Source organism: Sphaeramia orbicularis, chromosome 1 (assembly GCF_902148855.1).
Source record: "Sphaeramia orbicularis chromosome 1, fSphaOr1.1, whole genome shotgun sequence".
NCBI classification, from domain to species: Eukaryota; Metazoa; Chordata; class Actinopteri; order Kurtiformes; family Apogonidae; genus Sphaeramia; species Sphaeramia orbicularis.
Window position 1 is genome coordinate 32,112,773 of NC_043957.1, and position 24,421 is coordinate 32,137,193.

At 38.8% G+C, this 24,421-nt stretch overlaps 1 protein-coding gene across 6 annotated transcripts in view; it reads left to right on the top strand.

The window, feature by feature from the left end:
• The window catches only part of add3a (adducin 3 (gamma) a), a 120,277-nt gene extending 112,906 nt beyond the window's left edge, over nt 1–7,371 (top strand). For 3 of the 6 annotated variants that reach the window (XM_030135759.1, XM_030135770.1, XM_030135780.1), the window contains 2 exons: nt 2,047–2,139; nt 5,548–5,795. In XM_030135759.1, coding sequence (XP_029991619.1) covers nt 2,047–2,139; nt 5,548–5,795 — 341 coding nt within the window. Of the gene's footprint in view, nt 1–2,046; nt 2,140–5,547 lie in introns of all 6 variants that reach the window. The other 3 variants (XM_030135751.1, XM_030135789.1, XM_030135798.1) reach the window with 3 other exon arrangements.
• The last annotated feature ends 17,050 nt before the right edge of the window (nt 7,372–24,421 follow it).

Here is a 24,421-nt window from a genome sequence, read left to right on the forward strand (position 1 = left end):
TTGTCTATATCACTCTCTTGTTAGCACCCGTCCCATTGGACACAGTGATATCCTAACACACTAACTTGGGTATACCATCAAGACACACATATACCTTTTAACATGAGGGTTTGTCCCCATGGGCTCTACTAGTGTCTTTATCTGCGCTAACCTTGTGTCTGCGCAGACACACTCACACAAAGGGTAGTCGATGCTAATCATATTAGCCCTCTGCTCTGCTGCCTTTCAGAGAAACAGGGGAAAATCAATAGTGAACAGACAATAAAGGGGGTTGTCCATCAGTCTCCTTGTGCACAGGCTGAGGCAAATTATTAGCCTGTTTATGCACATGTAGCTATAGATATTAGTATGCACATGTGTTCATGCATGTTTATGAAAATGTTCAACTGTATATGAAGTGGTGTGTGTGTGTGTGTGTGTGTGTGTGTGTGTGTGTGTGTGTGTGTGTGTGTGTGTGTGTGTGCGTGCACATGTGTGAGAAGCCAGAATGACTAAGATGGCAGACTGAACAGACAGCAGGTCTTCACACCCGCCACATGAACGGAGCTTGTTGCTATGACACTGTTGCCCCCACAGCCCCATGAATCCCCGGTGGCCAATCTGGATGCAAGCTGGGGGCTGTCTGGAATGGCCTGATACATGCTGCACGCACGCACACACACACACACACACACATACACACAAACAAAAGACACATACGTAGGTTTTTATCTTGTGTGAATAGCATCCATGGGTTTATAGTAACAATGTAAATCAGATGTAGAAAATGAAACATAAATACAGTTGAAACCCATTTTAACTTTTTTGTTTAATGTAGTTGACTTCCAACTAGACCCCACACTCAACTTTTTGCACGTAACCATTTTTGTGCACTTTCACTACACAGACCAGACTGTTATGCAATCACATCGCATAGACAGCGCATGAATGAGTTGTGAATGGCACGACAGCCAACTGAATGTGTAACCCTGAATGTGCTAATGAACATGCTAATAAATTGATTTGCGAATGTCAATTCATTCACTGTTTAAAACTAATGAAGCTGCTGATGCTGAGCTGAACTGTAACATTTACTGTCCTCAAAAGAGTTGTTTTAAAAGCTGCTGCAGACAGTCACTGTTAAAAAAAAAAAAAAAAAATCACACGCAAGTGAACATTAAAATAATGATGACTGACTGAGAAACTGAAATGCTCGTTCGACTCTGCACAGGCAAGGTCAGTAAGAGTATTAAAAGCCCTTCATTTTGAGCCTGATATCAATACTGTAATGTTAAAAGGGTGGGGTTTTTGCATAATGGTATAGGTTTCAAGTGTTATGCTCCAGACATTTTGTGCAAAATAGTATTGCAATCATATCTGTACTGTGTAGGCTGGTGCACCCTCTCAGACAGCTACATATATGTAATAATATCTAGTGCATCAGTATTCTGTTTAACATTACAACTCTACTGAAAGTTGACATACAATAATATTACCCTGGATTGATGTGATAATCTTTCCCTGCACTACGTAACATACTGTGCATTTCATTCCCTTCCTGCCACCCGACTTTACTATCTATTTGAAAAACTATGAATAAGAGCTTATAAGTTGGCCTCTTTTCAGCAGGTTGGTTTAGTTGGAACAGTATGTTACCCAAGATAAACTGGCTTATCTGGGACTGCAGCCCCCGGCCTTTAAGTTACTGTCCAGTCTGTCACCTTAATATGACGGCACAACTAAATGTTTCAGGGAATGCTCGGCATCCACGAGAAACAGATAACACATGAGTGATCATACTCTGACAACCTGATTTTGGAAATGTTGTGGAAAAGCAGCTGTGCATGGCCTTATTCTAACATGTGTGTGTTACCACTAATCTCTCCCACTTCCTCACCCCCCACCCCCCTTCCGACCCTTCATCCCAAATCCCTTCACCCCCACCCAAACCTCTCATCCCACTCACCCCTGCTGTTGTCCCACTACTTCAATCCCCTACACCACCCCGCAATCCTCTCATCCACCCCCCACCTCCCTTCCCCCGACCTCCTCCCACCCAAACTGCAGATGGCGAGCACGAGCTAACCTCTGATGACGGCTCTACTCTCTCTCAGTCTCTGTCTCTCACCCAGTCCCCGCAAAGCACTCCAGCTAAAGAAGGTATCACTCACACACAGAGAGAGACAGAGATTTTTTTTCTGGATAATAATTCACTGCCTTGCTGTGTGTCTTAAAATGAAATGTTTGTATGTGTGCACGAAAACGCAAAGTTAACTGAGGAATTTAATACGCTGTGCTTAATCTCTGTAAGTTTTTTCTGCACTAATGATGTTTGATGTGAAAACTCACTCAAATTCAATTTCACTACAACATTTTTTGATTTTGATAGCGTTCTGGTGATGAAGCAGAATTTTAAAGCGCTGTGGAGACACAGATTAAAGCTGTACACACTTGACTTTGTCTCATTTCGTAACTTTCATGGTATGGGGTTTTTAACAACGCTGAAATGTATGAGATTTCAAAACTTCCTTCCTGTGACAAAAGAGCTAATTCTTATAACATGTAAACCTTTGCCTTTGGGAAAAGTGCATATTTTGGTTCTTAGCTTACACTAGGTAGCAGCCACCGGGTTGAAGTTCTATATCTAAGGCCATTTTCGTCTAAGCCTCATTTGATATTTGATATTTATTTGTTTGCATGTATGAAAACCAAGCAGCAGAGGCAAAACAGAAAGGAATGCGATGCACAGGTGATATTAAAGTACTTACATAAGGAATCTCACCTCAGTAAGCATAAACAAATGGTATATAATCCTCAAAAGGGAACGAATAGGCAAACATGAGGTAAAACAACATAAATAAAGAGCAAACACGTCTGTGCATAGTGTCTGCTTTTGCTCAAGAGAATGTTTTATTTTAAGTTTGCTGGAAACCTAGACCATCCCTAAAACCTCACAGACCTGCAGAGGTGCTGTCGTATCCTATCATATAAACTTGTGATGTGAAAGTTGCGCCTCTTCCTGATCATTAAAGCTAGTTTCCTATTGCAGCTTTAAACAAGTATCTAGTAACACTGAAATTCTTGTGTGACATCTGAAGGGAGCTGGTGTTCATCCAAGAAAGACAAAGATCATAGTGGCCCCTTTTACAAGTGTGAGTAATGACACACAGGGATTGACTTCCTGTCAGTTTCCCCTCCAGCGCAAACACGCAAAACCACACAATAAGTAACAATTAACCCACGACAGCATATTGGCTCAGGGGACCCATATTTTTCTGACGCCACCACTGTGAGGTCAGCTGGCAGTTATGCACTGAAACCAGGTCGACTGTTATACCAAAACCTTTTTAATGTTGCTGTTTTTTTGTGTGGCGGTGAATATAACCTGAGAAGTCATAAGTGTTTTTTGTGTTGTAGTAGAAGTAACGTGACACCGCTGGCCTACATTCTTTAACCTGTATTTGCAACTGAGGGAAAACGGGATGTGACACCAGCAGGACTGTTACGTGAACTCTCATTAAGGGAGTGGGTGTAGTCCGCTGCTCAAAGCCCTATTTTTAAGGTGAAAGGAGGACACACTCTCTGGGCTATCAGGTCACTGGGGTTTTATGCAGGGATATTATGAAATATGTAGAACACAAGGACAGCATGTCTCTGAGCGAGGAGGGGAAGTTCAACACACAGTTCTGATGTGTGTTCAGATGTGGATACAAGGAATTTGCCAGTAGATGTCATCTCTGTTGTAAATTATAAATACAAGATGTAATAAAAATGTACAGAAAGTAAAATAAGAAAAAAAGAAACTTATATACAGTTCTAGTACAATTTCGTGCAAAGGAATGGTCATTCACATACCTTTTTTATTTTTACTAGGGCTGTCAAAATGAACATGCTAACTCTGATAAATCCAACATCATGATTAACCTGATAAGAAAATATCACGGTTAACCCATCTGCAGTGCAGAATGACTCTGAACGTCTCTGGCAACGCATTAGGGCGTTTGTCCAAGTAGAGCTACTGCCGTGCATGAACAAATGGGCAGTTGATCCGTTAGTGACAGGCAGCAGAACCAGCCCATAAAGATGGAAGACACTAAACAGCATGTTGACTCTCTGGATGGAAACGTGAAAAAAATATAAACAAGATGGAACAGTTGTTTCAAGTTGTTTTGTTTCAAGTTATTTTGTTGAAACTGTTAAAGGTGTTTAACACATTAAAGCTGCGACAGACTTGTCACCAATTTTTCATCAAATCTGTAAAACCCCAGTCATAGCCTAAATATCACAAATCTGTAAGTCTTTCCGTGATTACTCACCTGAATCTCTTCCCTCATGGTGAACAATTTTGAAGTGTACTCCACCATAAACAATCCATTTGTTTACAAACAGAGCTAGTAGGTCAGCCAGGCATTTTTGGAAATTTGTTGCGACGTGCATTGTGGGAAGCGGAACTACGAGCAGCCACAGTAGCAAGAGGCACTGATGCGATTTCAGATGCTGCAGCCATACTGTGCACTATGACCACAGCATCAACAAACACGGAAACAGCTTCATTGCAGCTTTAAGTGCATATATATTCCCTTCTTTCTTGAGTGTTTGCTCATGCAAAATGAAATATGATTAATGCAGATTAAAAATTAATGATATTTAATCGTAATTAATCAATATTGATCCACAGCAACCCTGTGATTAATCTGAGTAAGAATTTTAATCATTTGACAGCACTAATTTTAGCCTTTCATTATTGCAGCAACAACTATTTGCACAAATGCATGTTACAAATTATCCTTCAACCCAGTCCAATGAAATGTAAACAATTTGAGACTTGAAATGCACATCAACAAGCAACAAATTTAGCTCAGAGGGATGAATTACTTTAAAACACATTTGAAGTAGAGCCTTTAGAGATTATACAAACATCAACTTAATCAATGTTTTCACATGATTTATTTGTGGAAGAGTCATGACATAAACTGTGAGAGCTGGGTAACTGGTTTGGACTGACCACAGTAAATTTTATGGATGGGTAAAAATGCAGCTGGAGTTGGTTATATATCAGCAAAAAAAGAAACAAGAAAGACTTATAAGTATTTGTGCACTTAATATTCTGTTAAATTGTTGATGTATTGGGTGTGCGTTATGTGGTTTTATATTAGCTGGTAGTTGGACAAACTATTGATATAGGAATATATTGTGTTACTTCCTCTTGCAATACATTATCAATACAGTGGCGCCAAATATCAATAAGAGTCATGGCAGACAGTGACGTAGAATTTGTATGTTCAAGACACTAAGCTAAGACATGATGCACTCTTTTGTTCACCTTTAGCCTCAACTCTTCTGTACATTATTTCATCTCACATTGAATTCTGAGAAAGTAGCATCACGATGCAGTATCATTCCTGCTTTGTGCCTTTAGGTGGATCTGTTCTTCTCTAGTAACACATGATGATGCTTCATAGACACTTACCGTACAGTGTATCATCTGTGTACTATGATGTTTTTTAGTTTATCTTGGATCATCTTCTCCTCTTCTTCTCCTAACTGGTGTTTCTCCTCCTCCTCCAGAGAACCACACGGGCCTGATGAACGGTAAAGACAACCACGATGTGGACGAGGACTTGTCCAAGCGCGTCAGCCAGCTGACGACCAGCGTGGAGAGTGTGGAGATCACAGTGCGACCTGGTGAGAAAATAGAGGAGGCACTGTCCCCCGAGAGCTCGCCCTCCAAGTCGCCCAACACCAAGAAGAAGAAAAAGTTCCGCACCCCATCCTTCCTCAAGAAGAACAAAAAGAAAGAGAAGACGGAGGCCTGAGAGCAAACATGCCAGCGAGGGGAGGCAAGCAGGAAGACCACCTGCTGAGGAGAAGAAAAGGGCGGCAGCAGTCACCTTTTCTGTTCAGTGTCTGTGTCTCAGTTTTCAATGTCCTTCTGTTTTTAATGTTATTTGATTTTTTTTTTTTTTTTTTTTTTTTTACACAAAAGATTTTATGTGCTAAAAGCAGAAGAAAAAAAGAAAAATTTACAGAAAAAAATGAATTTGGTGTGTTACAAAAAGGTCTCCTGACAAGAGACGGGAATGTTTTGAAAATTTCGGGGTGGGTTCACTGTATGTGGGTTCTCGAATTTAAGCTGCAGTAGATGCAAGGTGACGTGGGTAGTTTTGGGTGTCTACACACCTGAACTGACTTATGCAGTACTCTCAGAGGGCTCGCTGTTAGCCGTAAAGTATCATTTGAGGCCATTTAAATCCTGAGTAACTGGTTCCTCCTGTGTTGTTTCCCAGCCTGTAAACAGACCTTGAAAACAACCACGAGTTTTATGGGTTTTTTTGCTTAAAAATCCAATATTTTGAAATGACTGGATTGCATCGTGAGTCATGTAAAGCTGCACAAATATATATTTTTCCCCTTTTGACACCTGTTTTCTACAGTTTTGTTTTTACGTTCTCATCACCTGCCTGACGCTGCATAGGGAACTGAGAAGCCACAAGAAATTTAAGTCACACTGGAAAACTGTTTTCAGAAAAATAGCCACAGGGTTTGTGTGATTTATTCACTGTGGGAGAAGTTTTCTGTCCATCTCACTGTCTCACGCTCTTCAGGCTGTTGAGACAAATATGTCTTCGGCTGATTGTGGTTAAACTACAGCAGCTCAGATGAGTTCAAGGGTTACTAGACTGGACTGGATAGTGAGGAGAGAAAAGCTGGCGCTCTGTCACGACTTCATTGACATTATCTCAAAGAGCCGCTTAATATTTATGTAGCATTTTCATATCTTCTCCTCTTCATCTCTTTCTTTTTTTTTTTGCCAAACAAAATGGAAGAAATGACAAAACAATCTCATTTTAGTGAAGCATTGCTGTCTCTGTCTAGTTTGTCATCTCATCAAATCAGATTTTTTTTTTTTTATTGAACTGAAATTTGGTATTCGTCCACTCTGTTTTGTACTCAATTCCTAAGGTTTTCCAGAGAATCCAGGTGTTAAGCATGTCTCCTCTTTTTTGCAAGAACTGAATTTATATGGCTGACTATGTTCTGTAGTAATGCCTGATTGCTCAAATTATATTCTAATCCTCAGAGTACACAAATTTACTATATAACACAGATATATGAAAACTGGATATGTTGGCTATAGATTTTTTAACTATATATTTTTATTTTATTGTGCTGCACTTTTCTTGTGGTATATAACACATTTTAGTTGCAGGTGGTTTCACCAGTGAAGGAGATTGTGAAGTATTTGGTAAAAGTTGTGCACGTAGCAAGAAAAGCATGGTGTTGGAAAAAAAAAAGGTCAGAGCATAGAAAGTTAGTTGTATGAAGAAGAAAAAGTCTTTCATTGGTGCCACACATGAGAATAATGTCTACTTCTCAACAAAAGTAAAAAAACTTAGGAAGTGCGGTGGCAAAATACTACATGAAACTAGCTGCAGTCACCAGCTGGAAATGGGAATCATGGGTCTTGAAGTGCGGACATCTTTGTTTGGTGTGTTTGTGTGTGCATTTTTCGAAGCCATATTGTAATTTTTACTCCATTATTTTGATGACGAGACAAGGGTTACGATTCTGCCTGCTCGGGCGTCTACGACCCAAATAAGACCTCTATTAAATCAACCCCAATGACTGCATCAATTCCCCTCAGGCTCCCCAAAACCTGTTATTTTCACTAGACACATGCAAAGCAGCTACACTTCCTTGCTTTATTTGTCAGTAATTTTCTTCCTTAAACTGGAAAATGAGATCGTACGGGCGTTTTATTTTTATTCGATCACGCTGCGAACCCAGTCGCCGTTTCAGTCTCTAAGCTCCCTCGTGTTATTTCTCTTGTAAACAACAATCGTGTTGTAATTGTCAGATGACCCACAGTTGAACTCTGCAAAACCAAAGTGTAATGGGTTGCCACATATCCCCCCCCTCCTCCTCCCCCCAAATCCCCCCTCCTCCCCCTACAGTTTAACCAGATGTACCAATATCCCAGCTAGCAATGTGAAGTATTGGACTGGAGGGAGGGAGGGCTTCGGACACATCTATGGCTGTGTTAAACAATGGAGACGGGAGGTGTGAGATTAAAAATGGAAGTGCATATGTGTAGAGTAGAGAGGACAGGGGGTAAGGACAACACTAACGCACCATGTTTTTATCACTCAGACTGTCTTTTTCTTTCATACCATTTCTCCTACTGGAAAGTTTCTTTTTTTTTTCATCCTCCATTTTTATTGCAGTATGCTTTTTTTCTCTTAGTTTGCAGAGAGCACTAGGCTTTTTTTATTAACCATTTTATGAGCATAAATTGCTCCTGAATGAACTGAATGTGCATTGTATCCTTTTTATTTTCCTCTTCTGTTTCCAACTGTTTGCACCTTGCTTTACTAATGCCTCTTTATCCACCTTTTTTTTTTTTCCTGTTTTTAAAAAGAACAAGTTTTTTTTTGTTTGTTTTTTTTTGCTTTGGCATGCCAGAATGAGCCAAGCTATTTTGTGACCTGTGAAAATCCTATATAAATGGTTATCTAATGGAGTTGCTTTTAGATGTATTGCTAATCAGTGTAAATTCACAAATAAAACTGTATTTTAAGAAATGGAAGCTCATTTTTCATGTTTGTGCATCACATTGCTCATTTATCTATTATCACCTCATACTCTACATCGTTTTTCATTTCAGCATAATCCATACAAATTTATTTTACTTTATACCATTACCATCAGGAAAATCTTCATAGGTTACTGAAGCTAAATGTTTCAAATAGAGAGTCCTACGCTAACGCACTTTATTACTAAATGCACAGCAAAGCATGTAACTGGTGCCTTTGTCATATCTATGTTTATGGTGTTGGAAAATGAGAATATAAGCAGTTTGTCACAATGTGGCACATGATTTAGTATGAGTGATAGTGAATGTGAAAGCTTTATCATCATCATAAAAGCACCCTGTGGACAGTGAGCACACCGACTTGACCTCTGACACAGCACGTAATGCACTGCTCTGAGTTCATACCAATGACCAGAAGAAGAGGCTTATATTTGCAGGATCTTCCTCAAAGTTGCTGTACATTGATGTGCATACGTTTGTCTTTATTCTTTACTGCACAGGTGTCAAACATGTGGCCCGGGGGCCAAATCTGGTCCACCAAAGGTTCCAATCTGGTCTGCGGGATGAAAGTGCAAAAATTAACCTGAACAGTCAAGGTTGTCCAAATCCTTTTGGTTCAGGTTCCACATACAGACCAATGTGATCTACAGTAAAAATAACTACACAATAATCCATAAATAATAACAATGACAAATTTTCTTTGGGAAAAAATATGTGGAAAAAATTTAAGAGAAAAAAATAACATTACACGGTGAAAATATTTACATTTACAAAACTATTCTTTCACAATAAAATGCAAATAAATACATAAATATAAGTAAGTTGAACAACCTGAAATGTGCAATTTGAACAATATTCTGCCTGTTAGTAAATGTTTTGTGCATTTATGGATCCACTGTGATCTGTAGCTGCGCTAATACTAATAAGAGATGTAATATTGTTGAAATTTTTCAAATTTTAGTTCCAAACTCTAAAGTTTAACAATATTCTGCCTGTTACCAAATGTTTATGTAACATTGTGTGTAATTTCCATGTATAAATAATAAGTCGAGGCATAATATTGTTAAAATTGCACTAATTTTTCAAATGAAATTTCTGTTTTTTCAGGTTATTCACATCTTTTTTGTGAAATATAAATATTTTCATAATTTAATTGTTGTTGTTTTTTGGGGGGGGTTTTTTGCACTAAAACAAAAAGAAAAACTTGGATTTGTCATTATTTATAGGTCATTAAGCCATTATTTTACTGGTCTGGCTTGCTTGAGACCAAATTGGGCTAAATATGGTCCCTGAACCAAAATGAGTTTGACACCTGTGCTTTAATGTATTAGATGAGAAAAGTGCTGCTTTTGTCGTATCCATACCTCACAGTATCTGTTAATAAGTTTTTTTTTTAATGTCTTTATATCCAAATCAACTTATGGCCCGTGTTAGTACAAGCCCCTCGTTGCACAGCGAGCACAGTCTGTCCAGCAGAGCATCCAGAAGAGCAGCCAATGTGCCTTGACTGCATTTATATCCTCATGCAAAACAAAAATATGCAAAACCTACATTGTGATATCAATCATCTGCTGACTGTCTCTCTCTGTCTGGACATTCAGGATCTGCCAAATGACTGAATATTTACATCATGATGTAGCAGCAGCATCAGTTTTACACTTGTCTTTTGCAGGGATGGTAAAATAATTTGATTTTCTTTTTTCTTTTTCTTTCAGCTTGATGACGTCATGCTGCTACACACACTTATGATGTCTGTTTGTAGTTAAGGCAGAAAAAATACAACTAGGATGATGCATTTTCATACCTGAGATTTTACATTTTTATCAAAACCTGATTTTTTCCCCCATTCCACCACTAATGTTTAACAATTATGTTTATTAAGCTGAAGATATAACTGCTGCACACATAGAACTTTTAAGGAAAATCATTCTATATCCCAAGCAGGTTAACACTAGGATACCAGGCCCCTCTCAGCTGAGGCCACACGCCCCACACCACATCAGGGCTGAACATTTTGTACGTGCAAATATTTAAAAAAAATCTGAAACTGGAAAAAAAAATGATTTAAAAGTGAAAAAAAAAAAAAGAAAGCAAAATAAAGATCTGAACGTGAAAAAATAAGATTTGAATTTGGAAAGCTTAAACATGTAACTGAAAAAAAAAATCAAATATCAAATATATAAGAAAGTGAAAAATTAAAATAAATAATTTATTCAAAAGAATCACTGAAGTGAATAAAAATTATATTTCATCTGAAAAAACTTTTCATACACTTATTTTTAATTTGATTCCATAGTATTTTTCAAAATTCAAGATCAAAACTTGAGATTTCATTTTCAAATTTTATTATTTCATGTCCACTGAATGAACTTTCGGCCCCAGAATAACTCCACACTAACACTGATCATTCCTACAGATGATACTATTTGAATATGTGTCAGATCAGAGACCTGGTAGGGAGTGTTAGACAGAAACCGGACCAGCCCATCTTCATCTTCACAGTGAATCATTTACGTTCCCATACATAGTATAGCTTCCACATTTACAGCACTATAATCCTGTCCTGGTGTCAGTGAATGTCATATCAGTATACAGTACTTTATTTGGCAACGTTCTTGAAGTGAACAATAAAAGTGTATGAGCGATCTTGTGACTCGTATTGTGTTGTGTCTCGTGACTGTGGAGAGATGAAGGCTGTTTGATCAGGGGGTATATGGATATTTACTGGTCTACTAGTTGAACTGGGGTCATTTAACGATGGTGGTAATTTGATTTAATAATGTTCTTTCTCTAATGTTGCTGTATGTGATGACAAATAATAATAGAAGGGATGAAATTATTGATTCCTTTGGGGAAATTACACTGGAGATCAATAAGGCTTCAACTCTCATTATGTATTACTCCTCGTATGCAGAATATATGGGGGAAAAATTAACACAATATAAGGAGATGCATTCATTAGGTTGGTCCAAAATCTGACTTTATACGATCTATAAAAACAGTAAAAATGTACTAATAATTCAGTCCGCAGACAAACAGATATATTATGTAAACAAGTGGTGCTAGGCACAACATACCCCACCCCTCGCATGTATTGTTGCTTATTTTGGCATCGATCCAGCTGATGTCATCATGTCTATGCATGTGCTGATGTCAGCATATCAGTTGCCTCTATATCTGTGCCAAGTTTAAAGTAAATTGAAACAAAATTTATGTTTTTATAGACATTTGAAATTTTGTCCCATTAAAAGAAAATGGGAGAAAAAAAAAAAAAAGATTTAAAAATTCATAAAAAAAATTTTAACCTTGGCCTTCTTTTCCCAAAATGTAACCAAATCTATCCTGGGTCATTAGCAATCTATAAACCCAATTTGGTATGAATTCAACTGGTTTTGCTGCTAGAGTGTTAACAAACAAACAAACAAACAAACAAACAAACAAACACAAAACCAAACCAAAAACAATACCCCCAGTGTTATAACAAGCAGTAAATTGTAAATGACTGCCAGATTTTGAAAGATCTCAAAAAAAAAAAAAAAAAAAGTGCTCTGGAAAAATGGGCAAACGGATTTACTCATAGCATATTTTGTAACATTTTATTTAGTCAAAATAAGAAAAAAAGTCCAGGCGGACCATTTTAGGCTTAGGGCTTAAAACAGGGGTGCCATTTTAGTTCAGGGGCCATATTGAGCCAAATTTGAACTGAAGTGGGCCGGACCAGTGAAATAATACAGAATAATGTCAATGTCAAACAAACAAACTGAACCAAAAACAATACCCCTTGCCTCACCTTCAGGGGGCGGGATAAATATGTCTTCCAATGACGATGAAGGCATGTGAGAAGAGGGAGCACAGCAGCAGGTCCAGAGGTGATCCAGGGAAAACCTGTGAGGACATAAAGCACAGAGACTCCAGGGAAAAAGGAGAGTCAGTAACATGGATGTGCTTGGGCAAAAATAGAGGAGAAAATTAGGAGAGAGAAGGTCTGAGAAGAGGAGGAGCAGAGGGGAGGTCAGAGAGGAGGAGGAGCAGAGAGGAGGTCACAGAGGAGGAGGAGCAGAGGGGAGGTCAGAGAGGAGGAGGATCAGAGAGGAGGTCACAGAGGAGGAGGAGCAGAGGGGAGGTCAGAGAGGAGGAGGATCAGAGTGGAGGTCACAGAGGAGGAGGAGCAGAGGGGAGGTCAGAGAGGAGGAGGATCAGAGTGGAGGTCACAGAGGAGGAGGAGCAGAGAGGAGGTCAGAGACAAGGAGGAGCAGAGAGGAGGTCACAGAGGAGGAGGAGCAGAGGGGAGGTCAGAGACAAGGAGGAGCAGAGAGGAGGTCAGAGACAAGGAGGAGCAGAGAGGAGGTCACAGAGGAGGAGGAGCAGAGGGGAGGCCAGAGACAAGGAGGAGCAGAGAGGAGGAGCAGAGAGGAGATCAGAGACAAGGAGGAGCAGAGAGGAGGTCACAGAGGAGGAGGAGCAAAGAGGAGGTCAGAGAGAAGGAGGACCAGAGAGAGGAGCAGAGAGGAGATCAGAGACAAGGAGGAGCAGAGAGGAGGTCAGACAGGAGCAGCAGAGAGGAGGTCACAGAGGAGGAGGAGGAGCACAGAGGAGGTCACAGAGAAGGAGGAGGAGCACAGAGGAGGTCAGAGAGGAAAAGGAGCAGAGAGGAGGTCAGAGAGGAGGAGGTGAAAAGCAGAGATCAGACAGGAGGAGGAGCAGAGCAGCTCAGTGGATCATGCTGAGTCTCCCATCAGTTGAAGCCTATAGCAAGTGTCAAAACAATGAACCTACTTGTGTCCAGATGGATGCTCTGCTTGGGGAGGGTAGGAATCATGATAGGCCTTTTTTGGGACAAGTCCCTCCCCCTCCCCCTATGCACACGCACACACACACACACACACACACACACACACACACACACACACACACACACACACACACACACACACACACACACACACATAAACCCCCATCCCACCCCACTGTACCCACCCAGACACCATACCACTCCCATCTTCACAGCTATCATTGACGGCTCTGATGCCCAGATGCCACTGGGATGAATTAGGAACTGATAAACAACATAAGGGGTCAGTTAAGTGTGAGCCTGAATGCACACCCAGTGGGACCACCCACCCACACACACATACACACCCACACACACACACCTACACACACACACACACACACACACACACCTACACACACACACACACACACACACCCACACACAGAGTCATGCAACAAGCTGGCAGTCCGTTTCCCCATCCCAGAGGCCTTCTGTGTGTGACAGAAAACAGAATGAATCCAACAGGGCTGGACCTCACTAGATGACAGGCCTTAAACCTCCCCAGACGCTCATCAAAAACATTAGTCTTCATTCGTTTCAATGCATGTTTCTCCTGATGTTTCCCATATTGAAAGCTGTTTGATATGGATGATTTTATGCAACAAGCATTACAAGATATATGAAACAACCTTGATCCATATTCTAAACTAGATTATCCCTTTGGCTGTGGATGCCTGTCATACCACTAAATTAACAAATAAATGATAGCAGCAGTGTTAATGCTTTCAGTGTCCTGTAGCAGAGTTAGCGAGGCCAAATATTCACAGCACAGGCGAGTTAATTAAAGCTCCAGCAAAAACGTCTTGAGAGTGCAATGTAATTTACTGTGATTGTAATACTGCTGTATAATTGGCTAAGTTGACTCACATAATGTCCTGCTCATAGCGCTGTCTTTCATCAGTGACCAGATGAAAAGTGTAAGTCAGTGGGAGTTTGTAGGGGGTGATTATTTTGTAGTCGCTGTTATTGATAAACTGCTCCATCAAATCCACTGTGATATATTATGTTCATTTTGTTCCATGGAGCTGTAAGGATCTCACTTATTGGCCCTTAATCTTAAATTCACTGAAGGCCGTTAGACTGAGATTATAAATGTTGATTGTGAAACAAAGACAAAGAAATCTGCTGAACTGCAGTATCTTGGTGTTTTATCATTCTTATCCCAACAGCCAACCCAGTGCCCATTTTTTCACTTTGTCACTCAAGGGCAGCGGGCACAATGTGTCCTCAACACTGGCCTGATAGTTAGAGAAACAAGTCTGTGATTGATATGTTCCTGGTCTGCATTAGCTGGCAAAGTGGGACTGTGTTCAGCAAAAAGTTGTGACAGTTTTTTTTTCATGCAAATCATGCATTATAGACAAACACATTGTATATATTTAATGTAAAATATTATTTTCCTAATTAGTGGTATTTAGTTAGTATTCAAAAGAACAATTTTTGCTCTGAAAGACAGCTCGACTGTAGTTATGGCTAATAGCTTCTTCTAACAAATCTGTAAAATGACTTTGTTACATGTTGCTTGATTTGCTAGTCACTTTTCCATTGGAGATATGCACAAAAAACAGAAGCGCAATATCATGTTGATCTACAGATATATTCATTATTATTATATAATACCCCTCTATCCCATACTAAATTAAAAACTGATTCAGTTTCCTGGTGTGTCCACACATACCACGCCATGTTTCTTTTAAAACTCCTCTTCTTTGCTTGTTGTAAAGTCCGTCAGCATGTGTTTTTTTTTTATTCACTTGACTCTAGTTGCAAAAAAAGGCCTTTCCATTGCAGTATTGCATGATGTGCCAATTGTGCTATGCCCAAAAAAACACCTCTTGCCAGAGCAAAAACTTTTAATTGAAAGACCAGAGTTTTGGCTAAGTTGTTGAGGGTCAAAGGAAAACCGACTACTGTTTTGCTAAGTCGGTAAACTATTGCTTAGCATTAGCTCACCTCTGACTCCTCGGGCTTTCTAATATGGTCACCTCTGGCTCCAAAAAGCCAACATGACGGTGCCCAAATCACAAACCACTGGCATTAAAGTGGTAGTTCAGATTCACCAAATATATGCAGACAGAGGTACTGCTCATATTAAACCAACCCATTGTCAATGCGATGCATGGAACCTGTGGAGACCGTTCTTCTTTCTAGGGACACTTAGGTTATATGTATTTTTGAGTGCAAAGATGACACTATTAGTAATGTTAACAAGCTATCTAACCTACCTTTCTGGGATGGGTTTCTGTAGAAGCGCAACTTGAGTTCTTTTTTGTCAGCATACGCAGCTGTCCTACAAATACCTGGAAAAATAAAAAAACTGACATTAAAATAAAGCCTTATTTGACTGTACACATGATATTATTCTGCAGAAAATCAAAATGCTTTATATGACCAAAAACTACAAAGCATTAAAAGTACAAAAAACTGCAATAAACAGAAGTGTACCATCAGTGAGGGTTGTTAGCTATGACTAACCAGGAAGAATGGGTATGATGTACACCACAAAAAAAAAAAAAAAAAACAGGCAGGAGGACGAAGGACTGCAGCTCTGGGACTAGATGGAAACCTAGTTTTTATTGTCTTACAATTAAGAGATCCATGTGACAAATGCCGAAACTGCAGAGAGGAATTGGTACCATGGATTGCCTTTAGCCACAGTATCATTTGTTCTTCTAGGTATTGACTCCCTGCTATGGGATATATATAGGCCACTCTGTCACATACTCCTTCCATTGTACAATGAGACCTGTATCCTATTTTCTATTGGAAATCTAATCCCGCATCATGGATCAATAGCGTCCTATTTCCTCTTCACTTGTCAAGTGTTCAATAGACAACTGAGCTTGACAGGACATTTAAAAGTTCAGGATTTATTCGATTGCAAACTTTATACGACATATATACTGTACTTTTTTTTTTTTTTTTTTTTTTTACAGATTCTTTGTGTATTATGAGAAAATAGCATGTCATACGCAGAACTATATAACCTTAAACAATATTTAAAGGTTATTTATTAATTTAGCTACCCACTGTTTTAAGCATCAGTGTTGTTTTGCAAAGAGAAGGAGTGTTTGTGCATCTTCAGCAGAAAAGACATGAACTATGGCTACTCACTAGTGATCTATAGCCCTGTGTCAGCCCCTTCACACGCATCCGTGCCCTTTAACCTTCTTATCGCTAGTTACCAGAGATCCAGGAAGGAAGACTCGCTGAAGTGTCTGGCTTGTGCTGATCTCAGCTGGGATTGCCGAGGCTTTCCTTGTTTTATCGCATAGGTTAATTTAACGAAATGAAGTAGCATAGGCTAAAGTGTGCCTGGTTTTATTGCCCCTGAGCATGACTCCGCTCCATAAAACTGAGCTGAAGAGGATTTAATTAGACTAGTGGAGTAAAAATGAAACTGAAAAGGGTAGGGTTTTACTGGACATTAATGTTTTAAAGAGTTTATGTGAGATTATTTGTGTTGTAATTCAGACTGGATTCATTTTCTTTCAGCAGAGCAACAGCTGAAGGTCAAGTCCAGAAACTGTTGTGACTGTTGTTCATAGACTTTTTCCAGTTAAAGCGTTACAGGCCCTTCTGTAGTAAACACTGCAGATACACTGAGGTTAGTTCCACAAACGTCCTTCACAGTGTTTTAATTGAGCTGACACTTTTCCCCTAATGTTATTTTTCCTGATGTTATTTCTGACCTCTTCCTTCACTGCATTGTAAAATATCACTTAGAGGATGTAAACCTCAGATCTTCAGTAGCCACTCTGTCCTCAACAAAGTAACTTTGTGTACACACACGAGACCAGAAATGGCACACAGTTATTGTAAGATCAGATGTTCTAACCAGTGGGGTGGCAGGATCTACCAGATTTGACTTATGTGTTGTTTTGGTCTAAGTTTTGTCAGCCATTCCCATTTAAGAATGCTTTGGCCTGGGTCATGATTCCAACCAACACTTGCAAAAAAGCAGGAAGTATTTGCATTTTTAGCTTTGTATTTCATTAACAGACCAGTGCTTGGTGATCGTAATGCAGAACAGATTAATAATCAATCCGTATGCTGTCCATGCAACAATACGTATACCAACAAATAGAAAAAATAAAGTATAGTTAACTCTTTCAAACCAGACGTGTCATCGCTGACACACACTGTGCAGTTTAGATGGCTGTAACTCTTTCACTCTTTGTGCAGTTAGAAAAATTCCAATGGTTTCTGAAACCTGAGACTTTATAGACTTTATTGGGTCATTACTTTAATTTCACTCATGCCTGTATTAGAGGTTGGAGTAGCTATTTTAGCAATGTTATAACATGCAATAAATTGTAAATGACTGCCAGATTTTGAAAGATCTTGAGAAAAAAAGTGCTCTGGAAAAATGAGCAAACTGACTTACTCACAGCATATTTTCTCACTTTTTTATTTAGTCAAAGTAAGAAAAAAAGTCCAGACAGACCATTTAGGCTTAAGGCTTAAAGCAGTGGTGCCATTTTAGTTCAGGGGCCATATTTAGCCAAATTTGAACTGAAGTGGGCCAGACCAGTGAAATAATGACATAATAATATGTAAACAATATCAACTCCAAACTGTCCTCTATGTTTTAGAGTGAAAAAAGTAAAATTATGGAATGAAAATGTTTACATCAACCAACTATCCTTTAAAACAATGTGAATAACATGAACAAACTGAAATTTCTTAACAAAACTAAGTGGAATTTTAACAATATTACGTCTCAGTTTATCATTTACATGTGTAAATTACAACTTATAGATCACAGCAGATCTACAAATACACAAAACATTTAATAACAGGCAGAATATTGGTAAACTTGCACTTCAGACATTTCAAAATGTTCATATTTGTTCGGGTTATTTGCATTTTTGTGAAATTATAGTTTGTCTTTGTGTAAATACAGTAAAATTACATAAAAATGTTTACATTTACAAAGAGAAAAATTTGGAGTTATGAGTATTTATAGGTTATTATGATAGTACTTTACTGATCACTTGAGTTTAAATTGGTCTGTATGTGGAACCTAAACTAAAATGATTAATATCTTCTGTGTAATTTTTGCATTTCACAAATTCATCCCACGGGCCGGGCTGGACCCTTTGGCGGGTTGGATTTGGCCCCCAGGCTGCATGTTTGAGACCTCTGGTTTAATGGGTTAATGCATTGTCAAGCCTGTATCCTGCTTTTTGACTGAATAATTGAACAAAAACACCAACTATTCCACAATAGTCAACCTAATATTAACACGTAGAAAAAAAAATAGAATGGTATCAAGAAGTTTCCTTTGAATGAGCATTTAACTTTTCTCCACATGTTCTGCAGTAAAAGGTCACATCATTTTAGTCCCCACAGAATCGCTTTGTAAATACTGATTACTCTTTTGACATGACATACAATAACAGTATTTTATAGTATTTTAAGTATTTTAGAGTCATTTCAAACTTTATATAAAAACAAAAAACCGTCATCTCAAAGATCAATTTATTTTTTCTTGTTATGGTAAATACTGCTTTGTGGCTGACTATAAAGCCATGGTTCATGTTTTTGGGTCAAAACACAGTAACGTCCCATCAGAGAGCGAACTTTAATTGACTGCCATTCCAACATTTATTTCAATATAAAGTAGCTCCTTGTTTTGGATTTATCCTTTATATCCTTTATGGTCCAACAAAAGGAAAAATTAATTTAACAGTAAAAATGTGGGTCATTTAGCAACACTAATCTGTCATATTGTCTCTAAAATGTCCTGTCAGAGAGATTTCAAATACTGTGTTTTGACCCTTTGGTAAAATCACTATCTGACCCATTCTCCATTCTTATCCTGACCTCCAGGCACCGCCGTAATTCTCCGACCCCTGCTAGATAAATAATGCATGTATGTGGTGTGTGTTTGTGTGTTGCCTGGTCACATATCACCCCAGTGTTACATACCAGAGTCACAAGGCCTCCTGAAAAGAGGGTGATGTACATGTTTGTTCGACAATGCCTTAATAGACACTGCAGCTTCTTCCCCCTCCACCACCCTCGTTCTCCCACTCTTGCTTTCTTGTTTCTTCCTTTTCTGTCTCTCTTTCACTGTCCACCACACCCCATTGTAGTGAGGGGAGTGGGGGAGGAGAGGAAGGCGGCCAAGACAGACGCCTATCTCCTTTACAAAACGGGTGCCTCAGCCATAAAGCGGGTCAATAAGGTACAACCAGGCTACTGTGAGCCGCGTCTCGTGGGCTGATCCTCCTCTTTTGTGTCAGCTACTATCTCTACAATGGAACGCTAATGTGAGGCTTTGCTTTCCTTAAGTGACGCTGATAAATGGCTGAGAATGAAGGCAGATCCTTCTCCTTCTTATCAGGAAGAGGACATACTTATCAAGGCTGGAAGTTGAAAGTGAAGTGTGTCTTAAAGTTTGAACTCTTTGGACCTTGATTTAGATGACTCTCAACTACCGGAGGAATGCCTTTACATTTTAGATGCATTAAGTGGTGTTTGTAATGTTTAGCCCATTAATAAGATAATTTAAAAAAAAAAAAATCATTACATTTACATTTATGCATTTGGCAGACGCTTTTTTCCAAAGTGACTTACTGGGGAAAAACCAAAATAAAAGAATAAAATACAAGAATAGATTAAAGACATAAAGCAGCTGTACAATTAAAAACAGTGTCATACAGAAGGAAAAAAAAGCAAGATGATAGACTAAAGTACAAGAATAGATTAAGATTTAGATTTTGATTAAAATTCATAAGTTGTGTGAATTGATTTTTTGTTTCTCACAGCCACCAAAGATGAAATGTGATTTACTGTATATGTATGACCTCATGACGTTGCAGCAGAAATGTAAAGCTAGATTTTTTACTTAAGGCGACATCTGCTGAACAGTGTACTGACTTACTACACTGTGTTTACATTTTTGCAATGCCAGTAATGAGCAGATCTTCTTTTTCACCAGCAACTTTTGTGACAACAAATTAATCATTCTTATCCTTAAACACAGTAAACACAGTGTGTGAGAAAAACACTGGCACTTTAAACATGCAGCAAACAACCAAGTCAGTTGATGAATTTTCTCTTTTCAGCTCTAATTTGGTCTCCTCCAACAATATACTACCCTTTAGCTTCAAAAAAAATTTGTTTTTCTTTTTAAAATCTGCTATTTGATACAGGCAGTGTACATTATTGTGCAGTGTTAACACCTTAACTCTACAAACCTTTCACCAAACTGCAATTCAAGTGGGCTTCTGCATCTACTCTGCCTGTTTTCAGACTAGAGAAAATCTACCCTGTAACGCCTCGGTTTTGTCTGGTCAGAACTGTTTTCAGACAGGTACATGGGTTGAATACATGACTGACAGCTATAATTTATTACTGAACACTGATCAGATTATGTCAGATGTGACCTGGATGTCACTCTGTTGTGTCTCAATATAGAAGCTTGGAACAGTAGCTTCATTTTCCATAATGGTATGAAACATCAGCTTCATCTATATTTGTATTTAGTCTTTTGATTTGGACCCAGAGGAGAGAGCTGCAGAGGAAATTCTGCCATTTTTCTTCTTGATTCCAGCTCCTGCAGCTTCAAAGTCTGTGAACACAACCCTAGTTTTCCAAAACATGTCCACACTACAACACTGTATTTGATGTTTCATGGGCAGGTTCACCACAGAAAAACAAAAATACACAAGCACATATTGTTAAAAAAAAATAAATAAATAAATAAATAATAATAATAATAATAATAATAATAATAATAATAATAATAATAAAAATGACACATGTAAAATATATTGGTTTGTTTTTACCCTTGGCCACACTGGCCACAGGGTATTGTCATCAGTTGGTTATCCGTCCGTCTGTACAAAATCTTTCCCATGCACTGATAAGTCAGACCACTGGTTGGCAGTAGTGTGCCTTATATGTCAGGCCGAGGGTTTTCAATTGCGTGCATGATATGTTTTTTAATGTCTTCATTTTCCTTGTCCACATGGCTACACAAAGCAGAGATTTTAAAACCTTCATGTCAGTCAGCATTTTGCATGTGGACCAGAGCCCTAACTGCAAATATGAGCATTATTGTGGATGAGGCATTAAATGAAGCTTTTACTACCTGAAAAATGTAGCAGGTTAGGCGTCAGTAGTGTGGAAGAAATAAGTGTATGACATAAAAATAAACTTTTTAATAATTTATATTAAATCAGTGCTCAGCGATCAGTAGAACTCACTTATATATTCACCTCAAGTGTTATTTAACAACAATAACTTCTCTGTCTAATTGTTGTCTCTAGATTCCACTCTCCTTTTAGTCAAATCTATGTATTTTTTATTCATTTTTTCAGCCTTAAAGTGTATTACACAATATGAGTGTAAGCGGTTACTACTATCTAATTAAACAAGTTATTTTGCCAGTTACAGTAGTGGTTTTTCCATTGGACATCTGTGCAAAACTTTACTGATATTTACTAAATGTCGAAAAAACAGAAGTGCTTAATGTCAGTCTTCCCATTAAATCACAAATGCTATGATTTGTTTATTTATTATTGTAAGATGACACAAGAAGTCATTCCATAAACATGGTGATGAACATAAATATCACAGTGATTTTCAGATATATTCATTATTATTATTATATATTATCCCTCTATCCCGTACTAAAGTAAAAAATTATTAGTTTCCTGGTGTGTCCACACATACTGCACCATGTTTCTTTTAAAACTCTTTTTCTTTGCTTGTTGTAACATTCGTCAACATCCAGTTTTTTTTTTGTTCATGTGACTCTAGTTGTGGAAAAAGGTCTTTCCATTGCAGTTTTGCATGATATATCAATTACGCTACACCCAAAAAAAACACCTCTTGCCAGAGCAAAAACTTTTCATCGAAAAATGAGAGTTTTGGCAAAATTGTTCTTTTTTGTTATTAGGTACATTTTTACGTGCAAGTTATATTCGTGCAATTTGAGGGTCAATGGAAAAGTGACTAGTGATGCTCCTGCTCGTCACAGGTTGTGTTACAATGGGTTTTGCAAACTGGATTTTTTCTTAAATCAGTTTTCCTTCAGCTTCCTTCAGCTGTGTGCCAAAACTAAAACAATGAGCTAAAAGGGGCTAAAACGCCCCACAGAGCTGAAGGTGATTGGGTCAAGTGGGTATTCTTCACATCATCTAATTCAACCCAAAAATAGTTCATCTTTGTAATGCTAGTAATACTATAATCACTTTAGTGACTATATATTCCTGCCTCTTGAGGAAAGTCCTCAGTAATTAAAATTGTAAGCTTTCCCCCATAGATTCTTTCAGCTTGTTATAAAATGTCTTTGTACATATTGGAACCAAAGCTTCTATGAAGGAGCTTTCTACATGTAACAATGGGGGGATCTTGGATAAGAGAGAACTTCCATGTTATACGTTTCAGGGCAGCTAAGACGTACTGTGTTAGTTTCATAACGCTATTCATTTCCACCACTTGAGATGTGTGTTATGTACACACAGACACCGTATCGTCCCCCTGGGAGCCGCCAATCGTTTTGTCTGGCCCGGATCCGTCTTTTGTCTCTTTCCTTCTCTCTCTCTCTGCCTGCTCCTGCTTTCTTATCCTCTCCCACCCCCTTGTCCCAAACCTGATATTAAAAACGGATTACTGAAAAACAACATGGGTAATTTCCTGCCGTCCTGAGAACTATCCTCCTGTTGAGAAGACTGGCAGGCCTCTTCCTCTTTAATTCTTACCATCACTATATGATCTGCTTCTATCTTTCTGTAGCCTGATATCAGAGATTTGGAGGGATGACAACAATAACACTAACAAAAACATCGGTGGGGGGATGGTGAGGTGCGTGAGGAGTCTATCTCCCATTCTGCCAACGGTTTGCCGGTCCAGATATGGAGGGCAACAACAACAACAGGAGTGGGGGATTTTGAAGTGGGGGAGACAGAAGTGTGAGTCCCCAGTGACCATCCCTCTGCTGAGGCGAGAAAAGGAGGGAAAGGTGAATGGAGGAGATGAAGGGCACAGGGGAGATAAGGTGTAGAGATAGAGATGAGCACTGTGGGGCAGAACAGGGAGAATGAGGATCAGTAGGAACTTCCCGCTAAGTTACGTCTTAATACTATTGAGGAATTTGAGCTGCTGCCTGTCAGGGGACAAAACATCGGGAGGAGGGAGAAGACAAGTTAAGAAAGAAGGATGAAGTCATGTCACTTTTATTTATGTAGCCCATAATTTAGCCTCCAGAGCTTTGGAAATATACTGTGATGGATTCACACCGCTTGAAAGTTCATATAGCCATGAGCTTTAAATGGAAGGTTCATGTGATATTTCCATCATGAGCAAAATGGGTTAGCAAATGACTGTGACATCAGATCACTTAAATATGAATGTTAAAATAAATATTAATGCAGTGGAGTGAAAATGTGCCCAGTACATTTGCATGAAGGGTGTTACCTGACAGTGAGCATCACGACACTCATAAAGTAAGAAGTATAAAGACGATAAAATTAACATTCATCGTCAATTGCATAAGAATGAAATATGTTAATCCCATTTTCATACTTCCCACAAGGGAAATCATTTTCATCTGATGAGACAAATACCTCTTTCACACAAAAGCACAGTGTTTGATGTGGGATAATGAACAAGCTTTCAGCCCACATCTGCTCCCTCTTCTATACCAGACACAGTTTGCGACCCACATTACTCACACAGGTGTGGAGCAGGGTCAGGAGTCAGTCCACTGTTCAGACAGACTTCAAATATGCTGGGTCACTGCTCCGGCCTCAAACCTGGATCTCAGTTTGGAAGTTTCAGGTCCTTGTTGACACGTGCTGCTCCTGGAATGTCTGTCTTGTGAAAAAAAAAAAAAAAAGAACTTCAGTGAAATTATTACCAGCAAGTTAATGACGGATACTGACCAAGAATGATTAATTTACATATTAGAGGCATTAAGTCAGCGGTTCCCAACCTTTTTTGGCTCATGACTCCATTTTAATATCACAAATTTCTGGCAACCCCAGACATCCAAAATG